The sequence below is a fragment of the Plecotus auritus genome (assembly GCF_963455305.1).
Source record: "Plecotus auritus genome assembly, chromosome: 1".
In the NCBI taxonomy this organism is placed as follows: Eukaryota; Metazoa; Chordata; class Mammalia; order Chiroptera; family Vespertilionidae; genus Plecotus; species Plecotus auritus.
Window position 1 is genome coordinate 137,218,356 of NC_137770.1, and position 21,695 is coordinate 137,240,050.

At 42.4% G+C, this 21,695-nt stretch overlaps 1 protein-coding gene across 2 annotated transcripts in view; it reads right to left on the reverse strand.

The window, feature by feature from the left end:
• Positions 1-7,235, reverse strand: part of MIA2 (MIA SH3 domain ER export factor 2) — a 139,970-nt gene extending 132,735 nt beyond the window's left edge. Inside the window, exons 1-4 of one of the 2 annotated variants that reach the window (XM_080640858.1) lie at positions 6,892-7,216; positions 5,816-5,866; positions 4,055-4,188; positions 1,367-1,453 (exon numbers count right to left, since the gene is read on the reverse strand). In XM_080640858.1, the coding sequence (XP_080496984.1) occupies positions 1,367-1,453; positions 4,055-4,188; positions 5,816-5,866; positions 6,892-7,006 (387 nt within the window). In that variant the 5' untranslated portion in view covers positions 7,007-7,216. Of the gene's footprint in view, positions 1-1,366; positions 1,454-4,054; positions 4,189-5,815; positions 5,867-6,891 lie in introns of both variants that reach the window. The other variant, XM_080640859.1, reaches the window with a different exon arrangement.
• Between the last annotated feature and the right edge of the window lie 14,460 nt (positions 7,236-21,695).

Consider the following 21,695-nt stretch of genomic DNA (forward strand, 5'->3'; position numbering starts at 1 on the left):
CACATATTGAAAAGATATCTTCTCTCTCTCTCCCTCCTTCCTTCCCTCGCGCCACCCCCAAATCAGGTAAAATTTAAAAAAGAAAAGTTATTTTCTGATTCCCTTTCTCATTATCAAGCCCAACATTATCAAGCTTATTTAAAACTCTAACAGAAAAAGAGGTTATACAGATATGATACTTATAGAGAATGCTAACCTAAAAATAAAAGGCCTTTCAAAGTAACAGGCAACGAGCATTTATTTGAGATTTTAAAAAAAGAATAGCTATTCAGGAATTACTTATTCAGGCAGAAACCCAAATGGTGTTCTGATTAAAAGACAAAGGCAAGGCGTATATATGAGAAAGGGGCAATTACATCAATAGTAGAAAGGCATTTCTGTTGGTGCAGATAAGCTAAGGTAGTGATGCTAATTCTAAACAATGTTTTTAATTTTAGTCCTGTAGTCATAATATCTGCTCTCTTCTTATCCTTGCTATCTTTGTGACACAATGTTGCTTTAGGCCCAGTCCAAAGGTTATTTTACCCTGTTTTAATATTCCAAAGTGTTGAGGCATACGACATGAAAGGCAGTTCCTCTGGGTTTGCAGCTATGGCTGCATTTTAAAGTGACTCCAATTATATTATTTTTCTTTTTTTAATATATTTTTTATTGATTTCAGAGAGGAAGAGAGAGAGATAGAAACATCAATGATGAGGGAGAATCATTGATCGGCTGCCTCCTGCAGGCCCCCTACTAGGGAATGAGCCTGCAACCCGGGCATGTGCCCTTGACCTGAATCGAACTCGGGACCTTTCAGTTTGCAGGGTGACGCTCTATCCACTGAGCCAAACAAGCTAAGGCTATATTATTTTTCTTAACAAGAGTGTGATGAAAATTAAAATTTGTCCATGAAGGATAATAACATTAGTAATAATATCTAACACATTGGGCTTACTAGTACTAAAGTACTGTTCTATGTAGGTTATATATGCTTACATTTCCTCAATAAATTTATGAGGTAGCACTATATTATAATCATCATCCTCATTTTACAGATGAGACAATTAAGGCTCACAAGATCACAAAGCTACTAAGTGGCTGAGTCAGGCTTTGAACTCAGTCCACCTCCAGAATCCATGCTCTTAACCACTACACTCTGCAACTTTGTCTGTTAATTTTTCAGAAAGCAAAGCTTTGCTTGTCATAACTTTGTCTTACCTAATTTTATTCACACAATCAAGCTATTCCTAAAGTGAGTTCTCAGACCAACTATTTTATTGTATTCACTATATAAAATATATAACCAAGGAGCACTTATACTTCAGAAAACTATTTTAGCCAAGAAATTTTAAATTCAATTAATAACCATAATGAATTTACTCACTTTGGTTGGTATTTGAATTTCCTCAGATATAAACACTTCTTCAATCTGGACTGCATCTCTGGGGAAATATCCAAAGTCCTTTCCTTTCTATCAAAATTAAGAAAAAAGATTAGCAAGGAAGAATGCTCATAGCAGTAATAACAATTAAACCTAATTTTGCCCATGTCCTTGGCTTTCATCTATTTTAAATCACAAATATTAATTGGCTTTCATTTGCCATCTAAAAGTGAGTGAAATAATATCCCTTTTGTTATTCAAAAGAAACAGCATTAATATGAGGGAACAAAGAGCCAGGCTGTAAAATGCCTTTTTTTTTTTTTTCCAAACTTCAGAGGGAAAACCTTTCATATCCTCCTTTTCTTCCTTTTTGTGCTCCCTGGTGACCTTCCCTGCCCAGGTGGACCACAGATTTACACTAGCAAACTGGGGATATCCATCGGCCAGGGAATGGGGGTAGCAGCCAAGCTAGATAGAGCTGTGACATATTCCTCATTTTCAGGATGTCAAAATCAGGTAAAAGGTTTAAACTCTGAAGGGCCAAGAGAGTTTCATCCAGACGGTAAAGATCTATGAGTCCTCCAGGGAGGATTTGGTTCTGTTTAACTTTTCTGGGGCCACCCTGGTAACAGAGATCCTCTTAATCCAGTTTTAGTGCATGTAGGATGTCCCTGGAGAGTGAAGTCTTCACACAACCATTCTCAGCCCATTTCTTATCCCTATCAAGGTTTAAAGACCATCTTTCTGTCTTTCTTTCTTTTCTTTTTTTTTGTATGTTCTCCCCCCCCTTTTTTTCTTTATTGATTAAAGTATTACATGTGTCCTTATCCCCTCCTTGCCCGCCCACCCCACCCCACCCCTGCTCATGCCTTCACCACCCCCCTGGTGTCTGTGTCCACTGGGTAGGCTTATATGCATGCATATAAGTCCTTTGGTTGATCTCTTCCCCTTCCCTCCACCCTCCCCTACCTTCCCTCTGAGGTTTGAGGGTCTGATCTGATCGATGCTTCTCTGAAAGACCATCTTTCTTTTGGTCTTTTGACCCAGCACTATTATACCTCCATTGTGATTCTTCCACTTGGCAGATGCTGCAACTGTTTGGAAACTGTCAGCCTGTGAGTGAACTCTATAGTGTGGTTCCTTAAACAGTTACTGCCTGAACTAAACACATCCTGCACAAAGCTAAGTGTGCTTGAAACTTCACCCTGGCTCCACACATTACTCACTGCTCTTGTGCAGAACTATCATTTTCACACATAGTAAACAAAGATAGAATGCTTGCTTTTCCTGTTACGATACCTACTATGTAATTTTTCTTATAGCTGCATTGGGTGCCTCCAATCCTTTCAAAACATAGACTGGCATGTTTAAGGGACCAGAGTAGTAAGGAAAATTAGCAGTTGTAAAGGCCAGGCAAACAATTCTGGCTGGTGACATTCAGAGTTTCAGTCATATAGCCCCTGATGCTAAAAAGCAGGACCGATTCAAATACAATTTGCTCCTTCAAATAGTGATCACAGAAGTCACACAAGGGAGAGATCTGATGCATATACAATATGGAAACGATGTATGTATCAAGTTGGTCATGCTTGTTCAGCTTGGGAGTAAAATTGCTTATCATAGCATCCTTTCATTATAAAGCATAATGATATAATCAAAGATGCAAACCTATTTTCAAGTGAAAACACTAATCATTAATTTTTCTGTTATATATGAGAGAGAAATCATTAATTTTTCTGTTATATCTGGCTTCTAGGAATTTCAATGTAATAGGACTTTGGGCCAAATAGAAGGCTCTCCCAGTTCTTTTTTTCCATGAAAAGTCTTCCCTAGGCTATCTGAGGACCTTTTCAATAGCAACTCAGTCCTTTATTTGCTCAGAAAGGCATGCCTTTTAATCTCATTAGCTAAAACTTCCCAGTCTCTCTTAAGCCTAGTCATCCCATAATCTCCATCGGCATCTCTAAAGTCTCTCCAAAAAAATAAGTAATCTAGGTTCAAAAATAATGCATGCTATGTAAAAGTAATTTCAATACACTCTTAGACTTCTATCCCAACCAGACTGCCTTCCCAAAAGCTAATTTATAGAAATTTTGAAACTAACACTAGACATGACCATTTTTAAAATATATATTTTATTGATTTTTTTACAGAGAGGAAAGGAGAGGGATAGAGAGTTAGAAACATCGATGAGAGAGAAACATCAATCAGCTGCCTCCTGCACACCCCCTACTGGGGATGTGCACGCAACCAAGGTATATGCCCTTGACCGGAATCGAACCTGCGACCCCTCAGTCTGCAGGCTAATGCTCTATCCACTGCGCCAAATCGGCCAGGGCAACATGACCATTTTTTGCCTAACTATGTTATGGGTTTGGCCCTGGCTGGGTAGCTCAGTTAATTGGAGCATCCTCCCAATATACCAAGGTTGCAGGTTAGGTTCCCAGACAGAGCAAATTCAAGAGGCAACCAGTGAATGCATGAATAAGAGGAACAGCAAGTCAATGTTTCTCTCTCTCTCTCTCTCTCTCCCCCCCCCCCTTTCCTGTCTCTAAAATCAATAAATAAAAAATGTTTTTAAATGTTAAATCTGTTAAGGAATATATATAGCTCCTTTAGAGAAGATGAGCAGGCATCCTTATGTAAGCTGGCCATTTATTCTTCATTCAATTTTTAAGATTAGATACTTACGCTTCCTGCCCACAAATCTTCCCTTTCTCCTGCAAGTTTAACATAAACAGATATTTCTTCTCCCTTCGTGAAGTTCAGGTATAGGCAGTCAGGTCCTCTGTAATCTCTCATGGCTAAAACTCTGCTTATTAAAGCTATATAGAGAGGTAAAGAAAAACACACACTTTAAATTAAAATGTTATTTCTCTCCCTCCCATCTTGCCCTCCTCCAGTCCATCCTGTGTATTTCCAAATGCTAATTTATTCTTACCATTTATGGCTTCAAAAACCTATAGACTTCCTACTGCACAAAGAATCAATTCAAAACTCGTTGGCTCAGTATCAAGGCTGTCCACAACCTGGTCTTCCCTCCTTATGTAACACTAGAGGCCCAGTGCATGAAAATTCATGCCCGTTCTCACAGTCTGAGAGCCCTCAGGGGCAGGAGGCGACCCGGCGATCAGGGGAAGGCGACACCCCATCACACCTCTGCTGCTGCCACTGCCAGCAGCGCAAGCCTTGGCCGGCCCTGGTTACCTGAGCCTCGGGCGGCCCTAGGAGGCTGGGCAGTCGCCATCCAAGGCTTGCCTGTGCCTCGGGCTGGCCCTGGGCAGCTGGGGGGCTGAGGGGACTGGGGGACTCCAGAGGCAGGTGCGCGGCAAGGCTGAGGGGACTGGGCACCACCTTCTTGTGGCTGTGGGCGCTGCCATATTTGAGGGCGGGGCAGTCAATTAGCATATTTCCTCCTTATTGGCTGTAGGCGTCGCCATCTTTAAGGGTGGGGCAGTCAATTAGCATATTCCCTCTTTATTAGATAGGATGACTTTATCTTACTCCTTTACAGTCAGTCTAAGGTGTCCATTGTCTCTGGAATGTGTCATCATTCTCCAGGGAACAGGGAAAGGAAAGAAAAGATAGTGTTTTTCCTGGTACCTATATATTCAAGGCATTTTGATGAGTTTTTTAAAATATTTATTTTGTTAAATCCCCAAAGTAGACCTATGAGGTATAATAAATGAAACTTGACTTAAGAATCAGAGAATTGGCCCTAACCGATTTGGCTCAGTGGATAGAGCGTTGGCCTGCGCACTCAAGGGTCCCAGGTTTGATTCCTGTCGAGGGCATTTACCTTGGTTGCAGGCACATCCCCAATTGGGGGTGTGCAGGAGGCAGCTGATTGATGTTTCTCTCTCATCGATGTTTCTAACTCTCTCTCCCTCTCCCTTCCTCTCTGTAAAAAATCAATAAAATATATTTTAAAAAAAAGAATCAGAGAATTGGCCTCACAGGTGATAAATGGTGGAACAAGATTTGCAGTGAGGTTCTTTCACTGTAACAACCACCTCCCATATCCTGAGCTTCTCTTTCCTCTATTTCCTAAGCCTAGAAACCCTTCAGATTTTCGTCACGATGAACTCATATCTACTTCCTCTATGACACATCCCTAACCTACCTAGCTTACTCTGCCCTTCTCTGAACTTCAGTATTACTTATTATCCTTATATTGTATTAGTGTTTACTTTCTTGTCACTATTCACTAGAATGAAAATTCCTGGACTTCAAGAAACTTACCTTATATTTAATTTTATTCCTCTTAGATACAACCCCCAAGCCAGACCCAGCACATAATATACCCTCAATAACTGAATGATCATAATCATATATACTAGATTTTACATGTAAAGTAATGTATATTACCAAATTAACTATTATAAGTATACTAACATGTAAAACATTTTAATTAAGCTATGCAATTAAAGTTAAAATAACATTATAAATTACTATAAATTTGAATGTTCCAATTCCAGGCTCTGTATCTGCCCCCAAAGGAAACTGAGGTTGGAAAAAGGAAAAGAAAGATTATTACTATTATAAAATATCATCTAGTAAAACTTCTCCATATATTAAAGTATATATCCAAATGGTTAAGGAAAATGTTTATTCATAAACAAATTTACTTATAAAATATCTGTTTATACCAATATTTCCCATTTTTAATTTATATGTTGCAAATCAGAAATAATTCTCACATACTGGAGAGATAGCACTTATTAAAAGCAATTATGATATTGGGATGGAATTCCTTTTTTTTTTTTTTAACTACATCACCGTTTTATTGTCTGGAATTTAATTTGCACCAGAATGCTAATAACAAAGAATAAATTAGGCTCTTAAGCAATAAACTGAAATTAACTTATCTTTGTAGAAGATAGAGGATGTTTAATATTCAAGGATATAAGTAAAATTATATACTCTAATACTGATTTCAGTATTTTTACATTAGCAAACACAAATTATTGTTTGATAAAGTTTAGACAATTAATCCTAATGATCTGAAATAACATTTTTATAAAATTCATGAAAATCAGAAAATTCTGGTTGTAAATATAAACTAAAAACCATAAGAACTTCATAAATCAAGAATTATCCATCATGGGGGGAGAAAGGGGACATCTGTAATACTTCCAATAATAAAGATAAATTTTTAAAAAACATGAGAAGAAAAAAAGAACTATCTATCAAATGACTTGATATCTTTTTAAATGTAAATAAATTATATTTATCCTTAAAACTAGTAAAAGTGCTCATTATTTTGTTTTTGAGGTCTGGATTAATATCTTCAAATTTTCTGATATATTTATATATCAGGTTGATATTTGCCCATTTGTATATTTACAATAAAAGCTATCACAAAATGCTTTGCTCCAGCATTTCCTTTTTACACTGAACTCTGCTTTATAATTGAAAATATTTTTCGATGATATTAACGCTTTCTTTTATGTCTACAATGACATTTTATGTCATTTCAGAGCCTTAGTTTAAGAGGAAGAGAAGAAAAAAAAGGAAAGAAAACTTACTTTCGCATTCCACGTCAGCACATTTTTTAAAGTTGGCCAGCAGTTTTGTGCCTTCCAGACACTTTGTCAGAGAAATAACCAAAACGAGGATTCTGTGAACTCCAATCTCCGCCATGCTCAAACAAGCAGGAATCCCAAACGAGGTTTAAGCCGACTGTTTGGACTGTAGATGTGCCAGCCAAAACAGGAGATACCCCACTCTCTTTACTAAATATCAGAGAAAAAGTTTAGGATTTTTAATCCCTGGATAACTACATTTTTTTGTCAGTGTGTAGGCTTAACTTGAGAGACAAACACTCTCTGTTCTCAATCTGCAGTGTCAGGTATCTAGATAATACATAGGGGGGTTAATAATTAACAGGGATTTCTAGTTGGACTTGTGTCTTATAAAGGTAGCCCACGTAAACTAGTCTCACTTAAAGGCACCTTGCGTTCAACATTTTTTAAACAGGCCTCCACAAAAATGTAGTTAACCTCTCGGTTAAAATCTCAGGTAAATCAATCAATAAGTACAAATAGTATTTGCTGCATGCAAATATCAGCACCAATGGAGAAAGTATGTATTAGATGTAGAAGCAGTAATAATTTAGTTAAAAATGGTTTTGCCCTGACCAGGTAGCTCAGTTTAGAGCATCCTCCTGATCGATAGGCCAAGGTTGTTGGTTTGATCCCCTGTCAGAGCACATAGAAGAATCAATGAATGCAAAAATAAGTGGAAACAACAAATTGATGTTTCTTTTTCTCTCAAAATCAATAAATTAAAAAATGGTTTTGAAAAATAATGTTGAGACTTATTTGAAAAAATATTTCACTTTCATATTTGTTTAAAAAACCTTTGCCCTGCCCAGGAGGTCACGGTTCAATTCCAGGTTAGGGCACCTGCCCGGCTTCTAGGGCTCGGGCGTGCAGGAGGCAGCCAATCAATGATTGTCTCTCATTATTGATGTTTCTCTCTCTCCTCTTCCTTCATCCCTGAAATTAAAAAAATAAAAAAATCTTTAGTGTAACCATGAAGTTGAAACTTGTATTTAGTTAAGAATAATAGTTAAAATGTAGTAAGTACTTATTATGTTCCAGGTACTGTCTTAGACATTTAAATATATGATCTGATTTAACCCTCACACTGTTAGAGAGTGGAAAAATTTTAACTGCACTTTTTTAGGACTGCCCTGACCATGAAACCCAGCTGCACCTTGCAGAACAGGATGCCAGTAGCTTAGCTGAACAGGATATTGCTAGCCCGAGTGCCTAGGATGTGGGTTTAATACCTTTACAGTGTGCCGATATAGCTAAGAAAACTGCTTTGTTTGAGGTTGCCATTGTTCCACTTAGCCTGCCAATAAGGATGTGGTTTTAGTGCTTAAAAGCTACCATGCACCTGAGGTCGGGGCTGCTCTCTGGACTCCCTGCGTGGAGGAAGGCTGAGCAGTCACCGGCTAGCTAATAAAGGCTCCCTAAATTTCAATAGGCTTGGACTCCAGTGGTCATTCTGTCGTGTCCACTCCACAACAACACCAACTCTCTAAGTTATATTATCATCCCCATTTTTGTATATGAAGAAACTTAGGTACGTAGAGAAGGGTTAAATGACTTGCCCAACACCACATAGTGAGTAGAGAAGAAAGCTAAACCCAGGAATTATTATGACTTCCCCTACTCATAGCCACTAGGATTTCCTAACAAGAATCAAGTCATCTGCCACAGAAAGATGTCTACTTCATCTGCAGCAGTACTATTCCAGAAGCAGCAGGTATGGTATTATTCCATGTATTAAAATTGTATGCATGCCCTAACTGGTTTGGCTCAGTGGATAGAGCGTCGGCCTGCGGACTGGAAGGTCCCAGGTTCGATTCTGGTCAAGGGCATGTACCTTGGTTGTGGGCACATCCCCAGTGGGGGGTGTGCAGGAGGCAGCTGGTCGATGTTTCTCTCTCATCGATGTTTCTAACTTTCTATCCCTCTCCCCTCCTCTCTGTAAAAAATCAATAAAATATATATTAAAAAATAAATAAAATAAAATTCTATGCATATTTCTATGTGTGGAAAAAGAATGAGATGTCTGAAAGAATCCTCCCTCATACAATGGAAGTATATAATGTGATTCAGGTTGTATTCACTTTCTTCTTTGTACTTTTTTATATTATTTTACTTTCTTTTAAAAAATCAGTAAACGGAGAGGATCCAATATGGCGGCGTAGGTAAACACCTAAACTGCTGCCTCGCACAACAATTTCAAAACTACAACTAAAAGACAAAACGTCTATCACCCAGAACCACGGGAAAGCTGACTGAGTGGAAGTTCTACAACTAGAAGGAAAGAGCAAACAGCATTGAGAGGTGCACAAGCGCTGAAAAGCTGAGGTACGGAGGCGCGCGAATCAGGCTGGCAACAGGCGTCTGGGAGTGCTGCTTTTTTCAACCCGAAGGGAGACAAGCTCCCAATTACTCCAAACTCCAGTTTCTGGGGAGACACGGGGGACCCAAACTCCTACGGGGAGAAGCTGGACTGTCTTCCGTGGAGTCGGAAAGGGAGGGTGGCTTGCTTGCAGGGCTGCGTGCAGGAACAATCGTTTCCTGTGCTGGGGCGTGGGACGCGGGGACACGGTAGGAGATGCAGAGCCAGCTAACTGGCAGCCATCACTGTTTTCCACGCCCTAGCCTAGTGACACCCTGAGACCCGCCCTGCACAACCTACAAACCCCACCCAAGCTCCAAGCAGCGGCTTTTGCATATGAATGACATGCCATATGCAGCTTAACCTAGCAAACTTGCAGCCCAGGACAGACAGCTCCAAAACCTCCAAACCCCAAGCAAAGAGGAGAAAACTGTAGTTCTCGCTGTAGCGCCTGCTGGGTGGCATCAGACAGTAGCTGACCTGCACCCCATTAGAGATCCAGAAGCCAGTGTACCTAGTGGTCAGTGTGAGACACCAGATTTTAACTCCTCACATCCATAAGTGACACATTCAAGAGGCAGACTCAGTGAACACCAAAGCCCCACTGAAACAAGTCCTGCACCATAAGCGTGTCTCCAGTGCAGCAGTTCTTCCATTATAGACACAGTGGGTCCTCACAGCCAATTGGCCTGGAGGTCAATTCCTCCCAGTGTACCAACAGCAATCAAGGCTTAACTACACCAAGACTTTGCACTCAGCCCACAAAGGGGTATACCAAAGGCGTCCACCTCAGGTGATTGGGGAGGCTGAGCTACTGGCCCCTATAGGTCACCTACCACACAAAGCCACTCCATCAACACAGGGAAGCAGCAAAATGAGGAGACAAAGAAACATGTCACGAATGAGAGAAATGGAGGAAAGCAAACTACTGGATGACATAGAGTTCAGAACCACATTTATAAGATTACTCAAGAATCTTCTAAAAACTGCTGAGGAACTTAGTGAGAACTTTAAGGATCTTAATGAGAATGCAAAAAAAATGGAAAAGGACCAGTCAGAAATTAAGCATACATTGTCTGAAATAAAGAATATACAGAAACTCAACTGTAGATCAACGTACCCCAAGAATCAAACCAAAGATCTGAAATATGAGGAAACAAAAAACACCCAACCAGAAAAACAAAAAGAAAAAAGAATCCAAAAATATGAAGATAGTGTAAGGAGCCTCTGGGACAACTTTAAGCGTACCAACATCCGAATTTTTGGGGTGCCAGAAGAAGAGAGAGAGCAAAATATTGAAAACCTATTAGAAGAAATAATGACAGAAAACTTTCCCTACCTGGTGAAAGAAATAGATTTACAAGTTCAGGAAGCTCACAGAACCCCATACAAGAGGAATCCAAAGAGGACCACACCAAGACACATCATAATTAAAATGCCAAGGGCAAAAGACAAAGAGAGAATCTTGAAAGCAGCAAGAGAAAAACGGTTAGTTACCTACAAGGGAGCACCCATACGACTGTCAGCTGATTTCTCGGCAGAAACTATGCAGGCCAGAAGGAGTGGCAAGAAATATTCAAAGTGATGAACAGCAAGAACCTACAACCAAGATTACTCTACCCAGCAAAGCTATCATTCAGAGTTGAAGGTCAGATAAAGAGCTTCACAGACAAGAAAAAGCTAAAGGAGTTCATCACCACCAAACCAGGATTACATGAAATGCTGAAGGGTATTCTTTAAGAAGAGGAAGAAGAAAAAGGTAAAGATAAAAATTATGAATAACAAAATGACAACAAATACATACCTACCAACAAGTGAATCTAAAAATCAAGTGAATAAAAAAATCTGAAGAACAGAATGGACTGGTGAATATAATAGAATCAGGGACATAGAAAGGGAGTGGACTGACAATTCTCAGGGGGAAGGGGGTGTGAGGGGTGTGGGAAGAGATTGGACAAAAACCTTACACCTATGGATGAAGACAGTGGCGGGGGGTAAGGGCATGGGGTGGGGTGGGGAATCAGATGGAGGGGAGCTATGGGGGAAAATAAAGAGGAACACCTGTAATAATCTGAGCAATAAAGATTTATTTTAAAAAAAGAAATGAATAGAAACCAAAAAACAAATAAAATAAAAAATAAAAAATCAGCAAACACATATCCTTTTAAAACACCAAGAAAGCTATGAAAATCAAGTTATTTGAATGTTATTGTCACTTATAAGGAATCAAAGTCCTATAAAACACTAGATTTCAGTAGGTTTCCGGAAACCACAGTTGTCCTATTTCAATCTTGAAAAAAATATTTTTTTAAGCCTCTCTTTGCTGTACCTCTCACAGTGTTTGGGCATCCCACAGTGGGTGTGGCTTGCAGAATGCAGCACTTGTATGACACCACACTCCCCTCTAGTGCCTGACATAAAACAAATATCCAGCACATGAGCAAGCTAAAGTGAAGTCCTAAAAACAGGAAATGTGATTCCTGTTTGTTTGTTTTCCAAAATCAGTAATTACAAGGAAGCCTGATCTCTCAGATAGAAGATTTTACATCATTAGAAAGAATCTAAGAGAGCATTAATATGAGAATCATTTAGCTTGAAATCAGAGAACTGCATAGCTGTACGCATGGACACTCACAAAAAGGTGTAGGATGGTTTCTTGGATGCTTTTAAAAATCTATACACTATGTTGTCCTAGACATTTAAAGAAAGATGAGCTCTTCAGCTTCAAAACTTGGCACAGCCCTGGCTGGTTTGGCTCAGTGGATAGAGTGTCAGCCTGCAGACTGCAGGGTCCCAAGTTCAATTCTGGTCAAGGGCACATGCCCGGGTTGCAGGCTCTATCCCTAGTGTGGGGTGTGTAGGAGGTAACCAATCAATGATTCTCTCTCATCATTGATGTTTCTATCTCTCTCTCCCTCTCCCTTCCTCTCTGAAATCAATAAAAATATATTTTTAAAAACTTGGCACAGAATTATTGGGATGATTTATAAATATCAAATTGAGAATATCTAAAAATGTATTCTACCATTTTTGGTATTCAACATTAAAGCTATTACAGCTAAATTTTGAACTAATTAATTGAATTATGTTCTAAGTAAAGGGAGAAAAGAACCCAAATTTAAATTTGTCTATTGACTGACCTGAAGATTTGAGCCAAGAAAAAGAGAAAATTCCTTGCTTGAGACACCAGCCTGGAGAGATTTGCTCTACTAGAAATACTCCTTCTTTCTTGCTACTAATGCACTCCAATGATTTCATTTTATGTTCAGATCATTGTTTAAATACTAGAGGCCCAATGCACGAAAATTTGTGCTTCCTTCCCCCAGCTTCCCTCCGGCACCCGGGACCCAGGACCCAGGCTTCCCTCCTCCGGCTACCGGCAGGCACTCAGGACCCTAGATGACTTCCCCCGGGCTTCCCGCAAGCACCTGGGACCTGGGCTGGCTTCCCCCCAGCCCTGGCTTCGTCAGGTAGGACGTCCGGAATGATGTCCAAGAGACGTCCGGTCTAATTAGCACATTACCCTTTTATTATCTATCTGTATAAAAGCCTTAATGACTGACTGTTCGACCCGTAGCTATGATGCACACTGACCACCAGGGGGCAGATGCTCAACACAGGAGCTGCCTCCTGGTGATCAGTGCACTCCCACAATGGAAGCACCGCTCAACTGACCAACTGGCATTTGCGGACACTCCCCCTGCGCACCCCTCCCCCATCCAGACCAGGACCAGGATCAGGACTGGCATTGGGACTGACTGGGCATGAGCAGGCGGCCACTTCTTGGTCATGGGGGAGCCGGTATCCCCCTAGGACAAGCGCGCAGAGACCGCAGGGGACCGACAGCGAGCCTACTGAGCGGTGGCAGCAGGCGCAGGGGGGCAGGAGTGGCGCAGTGCCTGGCCTGGACTCAGTATCCTCCCCAGCCACCTGCCGCTGTGCACACTACTACATCCCTTAGGGGATGTAGGACTGCCGGTTTCAACTGATCCCCACAGCCCAGGCCAAGGAACCCCACTGGTGCACGAACCCATGCACTGGGCCTCTAGTTATAGATAATTTAACAAGATATCTTAAAATGTGATAGCCACAATGTTAACTGTCTTTAACAGACCCAGATAACGAGGTTAGTACATGAAAGGGATAAGAGCATTTAGTTTAAAGAAGCCAAAGTATCAATTTTCACTATAAATATAGTTATATTCACTTAGCCAGATATTATCTAATTGCTGATGCATTTTTGCAGATCAAGTGTTGGGTTAATATTAAAATGTAATACTGCTGCTGAGGAAGATTTCATGGTAACACTCAGCCAGGAATGCCAATTTAAAGGCCTATGGCATTCTTTAGACACCATGCAGGAGGTAAGACTACCTACTACATCTACTACATAAAGCTAAAGGAAAAATCGTCAGAGCCATACACAGGTTCAGTATCAGAGACTCCATATTGCAGAGTAACTCTTTCCATGAGAATATGAAGACATAATCATGAATACTGCTCTTCTACTGCTTAGTGATGTTACTTATGACACTACTAGAGGCCCGGTGCACAAAATTTGTGCATGCGGGGGTGGGATTCCCTCAGCCCAGCCTGCACCCTGTCCAAACGGGACATCCCTCTCCCAATCTGGGACCACTGGCTCCTAACTGCTCACCTGCCTACATGCCTGATCGCCCCTAATTCATGCATGGGTGGGGTCTGGCTGGAGGCCTCCATCTGCAGGGAGAGGGGCTGCAGGCAGTTGGCCACCAGCTGGCTCCTGATCAGGGTGATGAACTCCTTTAGCTTTTTCTTGTCTGTGAAGCTCTTTATCTGGCCTTCAATTCCAAATGAGCTTTTCTGGGTAGAGAAGTGCCTTGCAAGAAATACTCAGTGACAAAGAGCAAGGACCTGCAGCCAGGGTGACCTTCCTTTTGATGAAAGGACATGTCTGCTCTAGGCCGAGGGTTCGGTCTCCGTGAATCCCGGGTCAGTCTTTGCATCTGGCAAGTGGAATCGCTGAGGCTAAGAGCATAATCTCAGCACAGTTAAAAACACGTTCATGAAGGGATGTTATGGGTTCTCTCTCACCAAAAAGCCCACGCGTGTCTGTGCTACACCAAAAGGGCTGCTTTAACACGGAAGCCTCCATCCGCAAGCCCACCCGCCTCCAGGAGCTGGCGGGAGGCTGAAAGTGGCCGTGGGTAGATGAGGCCGGTGCCAGGCGACCTGGCAGGTGTCAGCGTCTGGGCTTTCTGAGCCCCGGGCACGGGGAGACAGGCTCTGACGTCACCGCCGCAGGGAGGATTTGACGGCAGCGGCAGCGGCTTCAGAGCTTGTTGCTATTTTGTTTTATTTTTATCTCCTTTTCCCTTTAAACCTCTCCAGGTGGCGTGTGTTCGAGAGAGGAGCAGCCTTTGCAGCCTCCCGGGTGGAGAGCAGGCCTTCCATCGGGGTTCACATGCAGCCGGACAGAGTCCTGTTTACAAACACGTGTGGGTCTTGCATTATTTGCGTTATTACCGATGAAGAGGGTTTTAGATCCTGGTACTTAAATATGTTTCCTGCTTACCCACGAGGGCAGGAGGCCGAGCGCAGCCACAGGCACAGCCACAGTTCTTCGCTCCTTCACAGGCCTCCGTCCAAGGGCGGCGATGCGGGCACTTCACACACGGAGGGGGAGGGGAGCAGGGTCGGGCAGCCCTGCTTCTCCCAGACCTTCTGTCTGAGCCCCGATCTTCCCGCTCCGGGTCTGTAGCGCCTTCCTTTGGAGGCGGATTCAGGCGTCTGGGGGACATGATGTTTACCACACGCTGTTTCCGTGTGGGTGGTCAGCACGGGTTTCCTGAATCAGGCTTCCTTCAGCATTGGTGTGTGTGTGTGGGGGGACAGCATGAAGGTGCAAACACAACCAGTGTGGGACTCCTCACTGAGCGCCTTCTGTATACCTTCTGTATACCTGGTGGGCGTCTCCCCTCAGAAGGGATGCTCCCTGTGTCTGCGACCAGCAGGTGGGGGAGGGGGTGGGGGTGGGGGGGCGGATCAGGCTGGTTGGCTGCTGCAGTGCCCACATAGCCGCAGTGTCAGCAGGCGGGGCAGAGTACCTGGGACCCTGGATTCCCTCTGGGGCTTGCAGAACCGCCCCCTCCCTTTGCTCTCCCATTCTCCATGGAGGCAGCTGTTGGCCGCCAGCAGGATGGATGGATCCACCATCAGACCTACAGCCTGACCTCCAGGGAGGTTTCCTCACCCCTCAGCATTTCCCGCTCACCTAAAGCCCCTAAAATAGTCGGGGTGCCCAATGCTCAGAGGCTCCCGTGAGCTAGTGGAGGTGGGCCCTAGGTCATCGGTTTTTATTTTTTTACTACATTTCTTCCGTGTTCAGTGATCACACTTGTCTGGAGTGGGGCAGGCTCAAGTGACCTCATGGAGAGTCTAGGGAGGGGAAGCGGCTGCAGTGCCTGAAGCCAAGTTCCAGGAGGCCGGCAGTGCTGGTCCATTGGTGCCTGGCCTGTCCTCTTCAGATTGAACCTGAAGGACTACTAAGGGAGCCAGTCCCCAGTTCCATCCCACCTCTGCCACCAATTGATTGGAGTCTGAGGGCAGGGAGGAGGGACCAAGAGGTCTGCCTTTCAGCCGCTAGCCAGTCACTGCTGCCACTGATTAATCAGCTCCTGCTCTCTCAGCTCCCTAGCCTGGCATTTGGTGGAGCCTTCAGTTGTTTTAGATGTTATGGACCCTGGGTTTTTATATATTAGGATATAGTACTATCTTCTCTCTTAATACCTGCGGTTTCCTAAAGTGGAAACATATTTCCTTCAACCAGCTGGCAATTTATAAAATAGAAAATTTTACTAGAAGGTAATTGGGATTAAGCTGAACTGATTAAGCAAGGGTTTTTTGTTTTTTTAACTAGGAAGAGGGCGCTAGAACAGAGCCCTTGGAAACAGTTCCCATGGTAGACATGTGCACAGTAAGAAATCAAAGCCCAGAAGAGCTTGAGATTCAATCTGGTGTGAAAAACATGGACAATGGCCCTCAAGATCCCCTCTTCAAGACAAGACTTTCTGTTCAGCTTCAGGGAGTGCAGTTAGCAGAGAGCCTCTGGCTGCCAGCTACTTCAAGGTCTACCTCAGCTGCAGAGAGCCTCCCTACCAAGATTGCCCCTTCCTGGGTGATTTAGTGAATCCAGTGAGTAAATGACAAGGGTTACAAAGGCAGGGTCATTTCAGCCTAATGTGGGACACTCTGACAGGCACTCCTTGCTCCAGAGTCCCTTGTTGGGTTGACTGGAGCTTTATGGAACCTACATTGCAGTTCAACTTTCCCTCTGCCCAATCCTCATTTCTCCCCATTCCTTTCATTAGGGTCTCTTGAACCTTAAACTCTGTCTCAGCATCTACTTCCAGAGGACCCAACCTCAGAAGCTAGTGATCCACCGGTGCAAAAGGAGGACATGACAAACAGTGCACATGTCGGCCCATCCTTTGTGCTACATCTCGGCATGGCTCTTCTTTCCTGTTGCTTTTGTGTTGTTGAGGCCATGCTTTCATTCTGCCCACTTTTTCTTATTCTGTCGATATCAGTCAGAGGTGTACCAGGAAACAGATGGGTATTCCATTTTGAAGGGTGGCATTCCTCAATGATTGAGATTTTAATGAAGAACTATTTACAAAGGTGGGGGCAGGGTTAAGGGAAGCCAACAGGGGATGTAAGATCCCCAGGTATGAAGGAATGGTGACCACTGTCTGCAGAGAATATAGGAGAGGACTGTCTAACAGGAACATAAAGGCTTCTGTAACGGAACTCAGTCAATAGAACCTCAGCCTTCTACTTGTCCATCTCCTGATGATACCTCCTGATCAAGCCCAGCCAGATGCCACTTTGAAGTCCTAAAGGCCTGTGTTCTGGAGACATACCAGTACGGCAAAGAGTGGAGAGTGGATTGGAAGGAACAAAGAGAATACCCCACACACTGTCATTACTCCTTTACTATAGGGGATTTTTAAAAATATATTTTTATTGATTTCAGAGAGGAAGGGAAAGGGAAAGATAAAAACATCAATGATGAGAGAGAATCATCAATTGGCCGCCTCCTGCATGCCCCCTACTGGGGATCTAGCCTGAAACCACGGGCATGTACCCTGACCCGGAATCAAACCATGACCTTCTGGTTCATGGGTCAATGCTCAACTATTGAGCCACACCAGCTGGGCATTTACTATATGTTTTTGAATAATAGTAGGTAACATCCCCTACATGCAAGATGATATGTATGTGATATTTGCTGATCAAGGGACTGAATTGATTAATTTAATCAACGAGAAAGAAAGGAATTTAATGTTTTCTGAGCACCAGCTTTGAACCAGTGAGCTTAATATTTCAAATGCAAATGTCATCTTTCAAGATAGGTATCGTTTCTAGACTGCCCATGCATGATGTGTCAGACACTATTCTAGGGACTGGAGCTATAGGAGTGAACAGGTCAAAGTCCTTGCTCTCATGTACCTTGCATGCTACTGAAGGGAGACAGATAAGAACAAGCAGACAAATAAATGAACAAGATAACTGCAGGTGGTGATAAGTTATTATGGTGATGTGTCTATTCAGATAAACTTTTCAGTGAAGGCATCTCTGGAAAGTGACATCAGACTTAATATCAGGGAGTAGGAAGGCAGAACATTCTGTACAGAGGGAAGAATTAATGAGGTCATACTTCATTGTCTGAAGTTTGATTTTCTAAGACTTAAAGAAAAAACAAAGTAGGCATATTGGATGCATTCCAAGATGTCAGAAACAAGGCTTTAAGGTGGAAACTAACTTAACAGATATAATCAAGAAACCTAAAGGCAGTTGGAGAGTGGCAGGACATAAAGTAGATGAATACAGAGGTCCAATTATGCAGGGACTTTTGGCTGTGGAAATGAAATACAAGTGTTATTCTAAGTGCAATGGGAAGCCATAGAAAGTTTTAAGGAAGGGAATGGCATTATTTGTGTTTTTATCATATAATTTCACTTTTTTTTTTGCTTTGCTAAATCCTTATTCTTCAATTCTCTTAGGCTAAATACTTAATAAGTGCATCACTCAATAGCTTTTTATTGAATGAATAATAATGCATGCATGGTTGAATAAATGAATTGATTTCAAGAGCAAGACTCTTCATGCCTCATAACTAAATGAAAGTTTATCGCCCTAACCGGTTTGGCTCAGTGGGTAGAGCATCGGCCTGGGGACTCAAAGGTCCTGGGTTCGATTCCGGCCAAGGGCATGTACCTTGGTTCCGGGCACATCCCCAGTAGGGGGTGTGCAGGAGGCAGCTGATAGATGTTTCTCTCCCATCGATGTTTCTAACTCTCTTTCCCTCTCCCTTCCTCTCTGTAAAAAGTCAATAAAATATATATTTTTTTTTTAAAAAAAAAGGAAGTTTATCTTCAGCTGTGTTGGCTCAACTGCTCTCTCATTTCAAAAAGAAAGTCAGTAACTGTTTTTAATTAAATATACTCTTCTATAAAAAGAATTCTAACAAAAAGAATTGGATCCCATATAAATCTTTGTTATTGGGCCCTAACTGGTTTGGCTCAGTGGATAGAGCGTCGGACTGCAGACTCAAGGGTCCCAGGTTTCGATTCTGGTCAAGGGCATGTCCCTTGGTTGCAGGCACATACCCAGTAGGGAGTGTGTAGGAGGCAGCTGATCGATGTTTCTAACTCTCTATCCCTCTCCCTTCCTCTCTGTAAAAAATCAAATATATATATATATATATATAAGTCTTTGTTATTGGGTTGATATTAGTAGCAGCAGTAAAACTCTAAATATCCAGCAAGGAAAGCTATAAAAAGCCTTTGAATTTCCAAATACCATAGAGGATGCTTGATAAGTTTCCATATATGAGCAAATTAATGACCAACAGTATAGAAATACTAATAATCATCAATAGCCTGAATATCTTTTAAGAGTCCATATTAGTCAATTTTATATACTCTTACATAATCCCATCCAAAATCCTCTTCCTTCACTCCCCCCTGCTGTCCTCTCCCCATTTCTGTATCTTTTCCTCCTTGCTTCTTTTGGTGTCCGTGACCCTAAGTATGACATGCCCCCAAGCTTCTTTAAGAAAAAAAATTGCCCTAGCCGGGTTGGCTCCATGGACAGAATGTTGAACAGCATGCGGACCAAAGAGTCCCGGGTTTGATTCCAGACACATAACTCAGTTGCAGGCTCCTCCCTGGCCTGGGCCCTGGTCAGGGTCCGTGCAGGAGGCAACCAATCAATGTGTTTCTCTCACATCGATATTTCCCTAGTTTTCCAACTAATGTCCTTTTTCTGACTCAAGAATCAACTTACGTCCTTTTTCTGATACATTGTCACATCTTCTCAATCTTCTATGACAACCTTCTGGGACAGTCTCTTATCTCTTCCTTGACTTTCATGACCTTGATGCTTCTGAATGTCCCTCAGTTTGGGTTTGTCTGATGCTTTCTCATGATTAGACCAAGGTTGTAGATTTGGGGGAAAGAATATTGTCAGAGTGGTGTGCCCTTCTCATCAGAGCCTGTCAGTGGATACATATGATATCAATATGTCTAATTACTGGTATTGTTAATATTGATTACTTGGTTAAGTTGGTGTCTACCAAGTGTCTCTAATGTAAAGTACCTATTTGCTATTCATTTGAAGAAAGATATTAAGTTCCACCCACTTTCAAAAGAGGGGAATTTAGCTCCATGTCCTGGAGGAAGGAGTATAAAAAAACTCAACAGTAAGTTATCCAAACCTGGATTTAAAAAAAAACATATATTTTTTTTATTGATTTCAGAGAAGAAGGGAGGGAGAGAGAGATAAACATCAATGATGAGAGAGAATCATTGATTGGCTGCCTCCTGCACACCCCCCACCAGGGACCAAGCCCACAACCTGAGCATATGCCCTGACCAGGAATTTAACTGTGACCTTCTGGTTCACAAGTCAACATTCAACCACTGAGCACACTGGTCGGGCAAAACCTGGCTTTTTATCTATAGTATATTTACTTGTTTGTTCAGCCCCAGGATACGTGTAATGTAGTTTCAAAATGGATAACCCAGCCCTGGCCAATATGGTTTAGTTGGTTGAGCGTTGTCCCATTCACCAAAAGGTTGCCAGTTTGATTCCCAGAGCACATGCCAGGGTTGTGGGCTTGATCCCCAATAGGGTGCATGCAGGAGGCAGTCAATCAATGTTACTCTTTCTTTCTTTCTTTCTTTCTTTCTTTCTTTCTTTCTTTCTTTCTTTCTTTCTTTCTTTCTCTTTCTTTCTTTCTTTTTCTTCCTTCCTTCCTTTCTTTCTTTCTTTCTTTTAAATATATTTTATTGATTTTTTACAGAGAGGAAGGGAGAAGGATAGAGAGTTGGAAACATCGATGAGAGAGAAACATCGATCAGCTGCCTCCTGCACACTCCCCACCGGGTATGTGCCCGCAACCAAGGTACATGCCCTTGACCGGAATCGAACCCAGGACCCTTCAGTCCGCAGGCCGACGCTCTATCCACTGAGCCAAACCGGTTAGGCAATGTTACTCTTTCTACATCTCCCTTCCTCTCTCTCTAAAATCAATAAAAACATTAAAAAAAAAAAAAAACACAAAAGATTGATAACACATACCTTGTGATAAACCAATTGGGGTTAAATGTTTGTTTACAGCTCTTTTTGTCTATTGCCCTATATCTAATCAAAACTCTTGTTTACAAAGTTATTTATGTCAGTTCCTTTCTTCCCCATCCCCATCAGTGTGCTATGTCATATGTTTGTAATACAGTTAGATTTGTCATAGCCTACTTCCAACTTGGGCTCCCCTGCCCAAGTTGATATTTAAAATTTTGCAGGCATGTCCTAACCGGCTTGGCTCAGTGGATAGAGCGTCGGCCTGGGGACTGAAAGGTCCCAGGTTCAATTCCAGTCAAGGGCATGTACCTTGGTTGTGGGCACATCCCCAGTAGGAGGTGTGCAGGAGGCAGCTGAATCGATGTTTCTCTCTCATCGATGTTTCTCTCTATCTCTCTCCCTTCCTCTCTGTAAAAAATCAATAAAATATATTTCAAAAAAAGTTTATTTAAAAATAAATAAATAAGAGAAACCAAGATGGCGGCATAGGTAAACACCTAAACTGCTGCCTCGCACAACAATATCAAAACTACAACTAAAAGACAAAATGGACACCATCCAGAACCACAGGAAAGCTGGCTGAGTGGAAATTCTACAACTAGAAGGAAAGAGGAAAGCACATTGAGACTCAGAGGAGCTGCAAAAGGCTGAGGTACGGAGACGTGCACACGCGGAGAGGATAGGCGGCTGAGTGCATGGGCGGCTGAGTGCGTGGCTGGCTTTCCCAAGTGGGAGGGAGACGGAAGCTCCCAACTGTGCTGAACTCCAGTCCCAGGCAAGACTC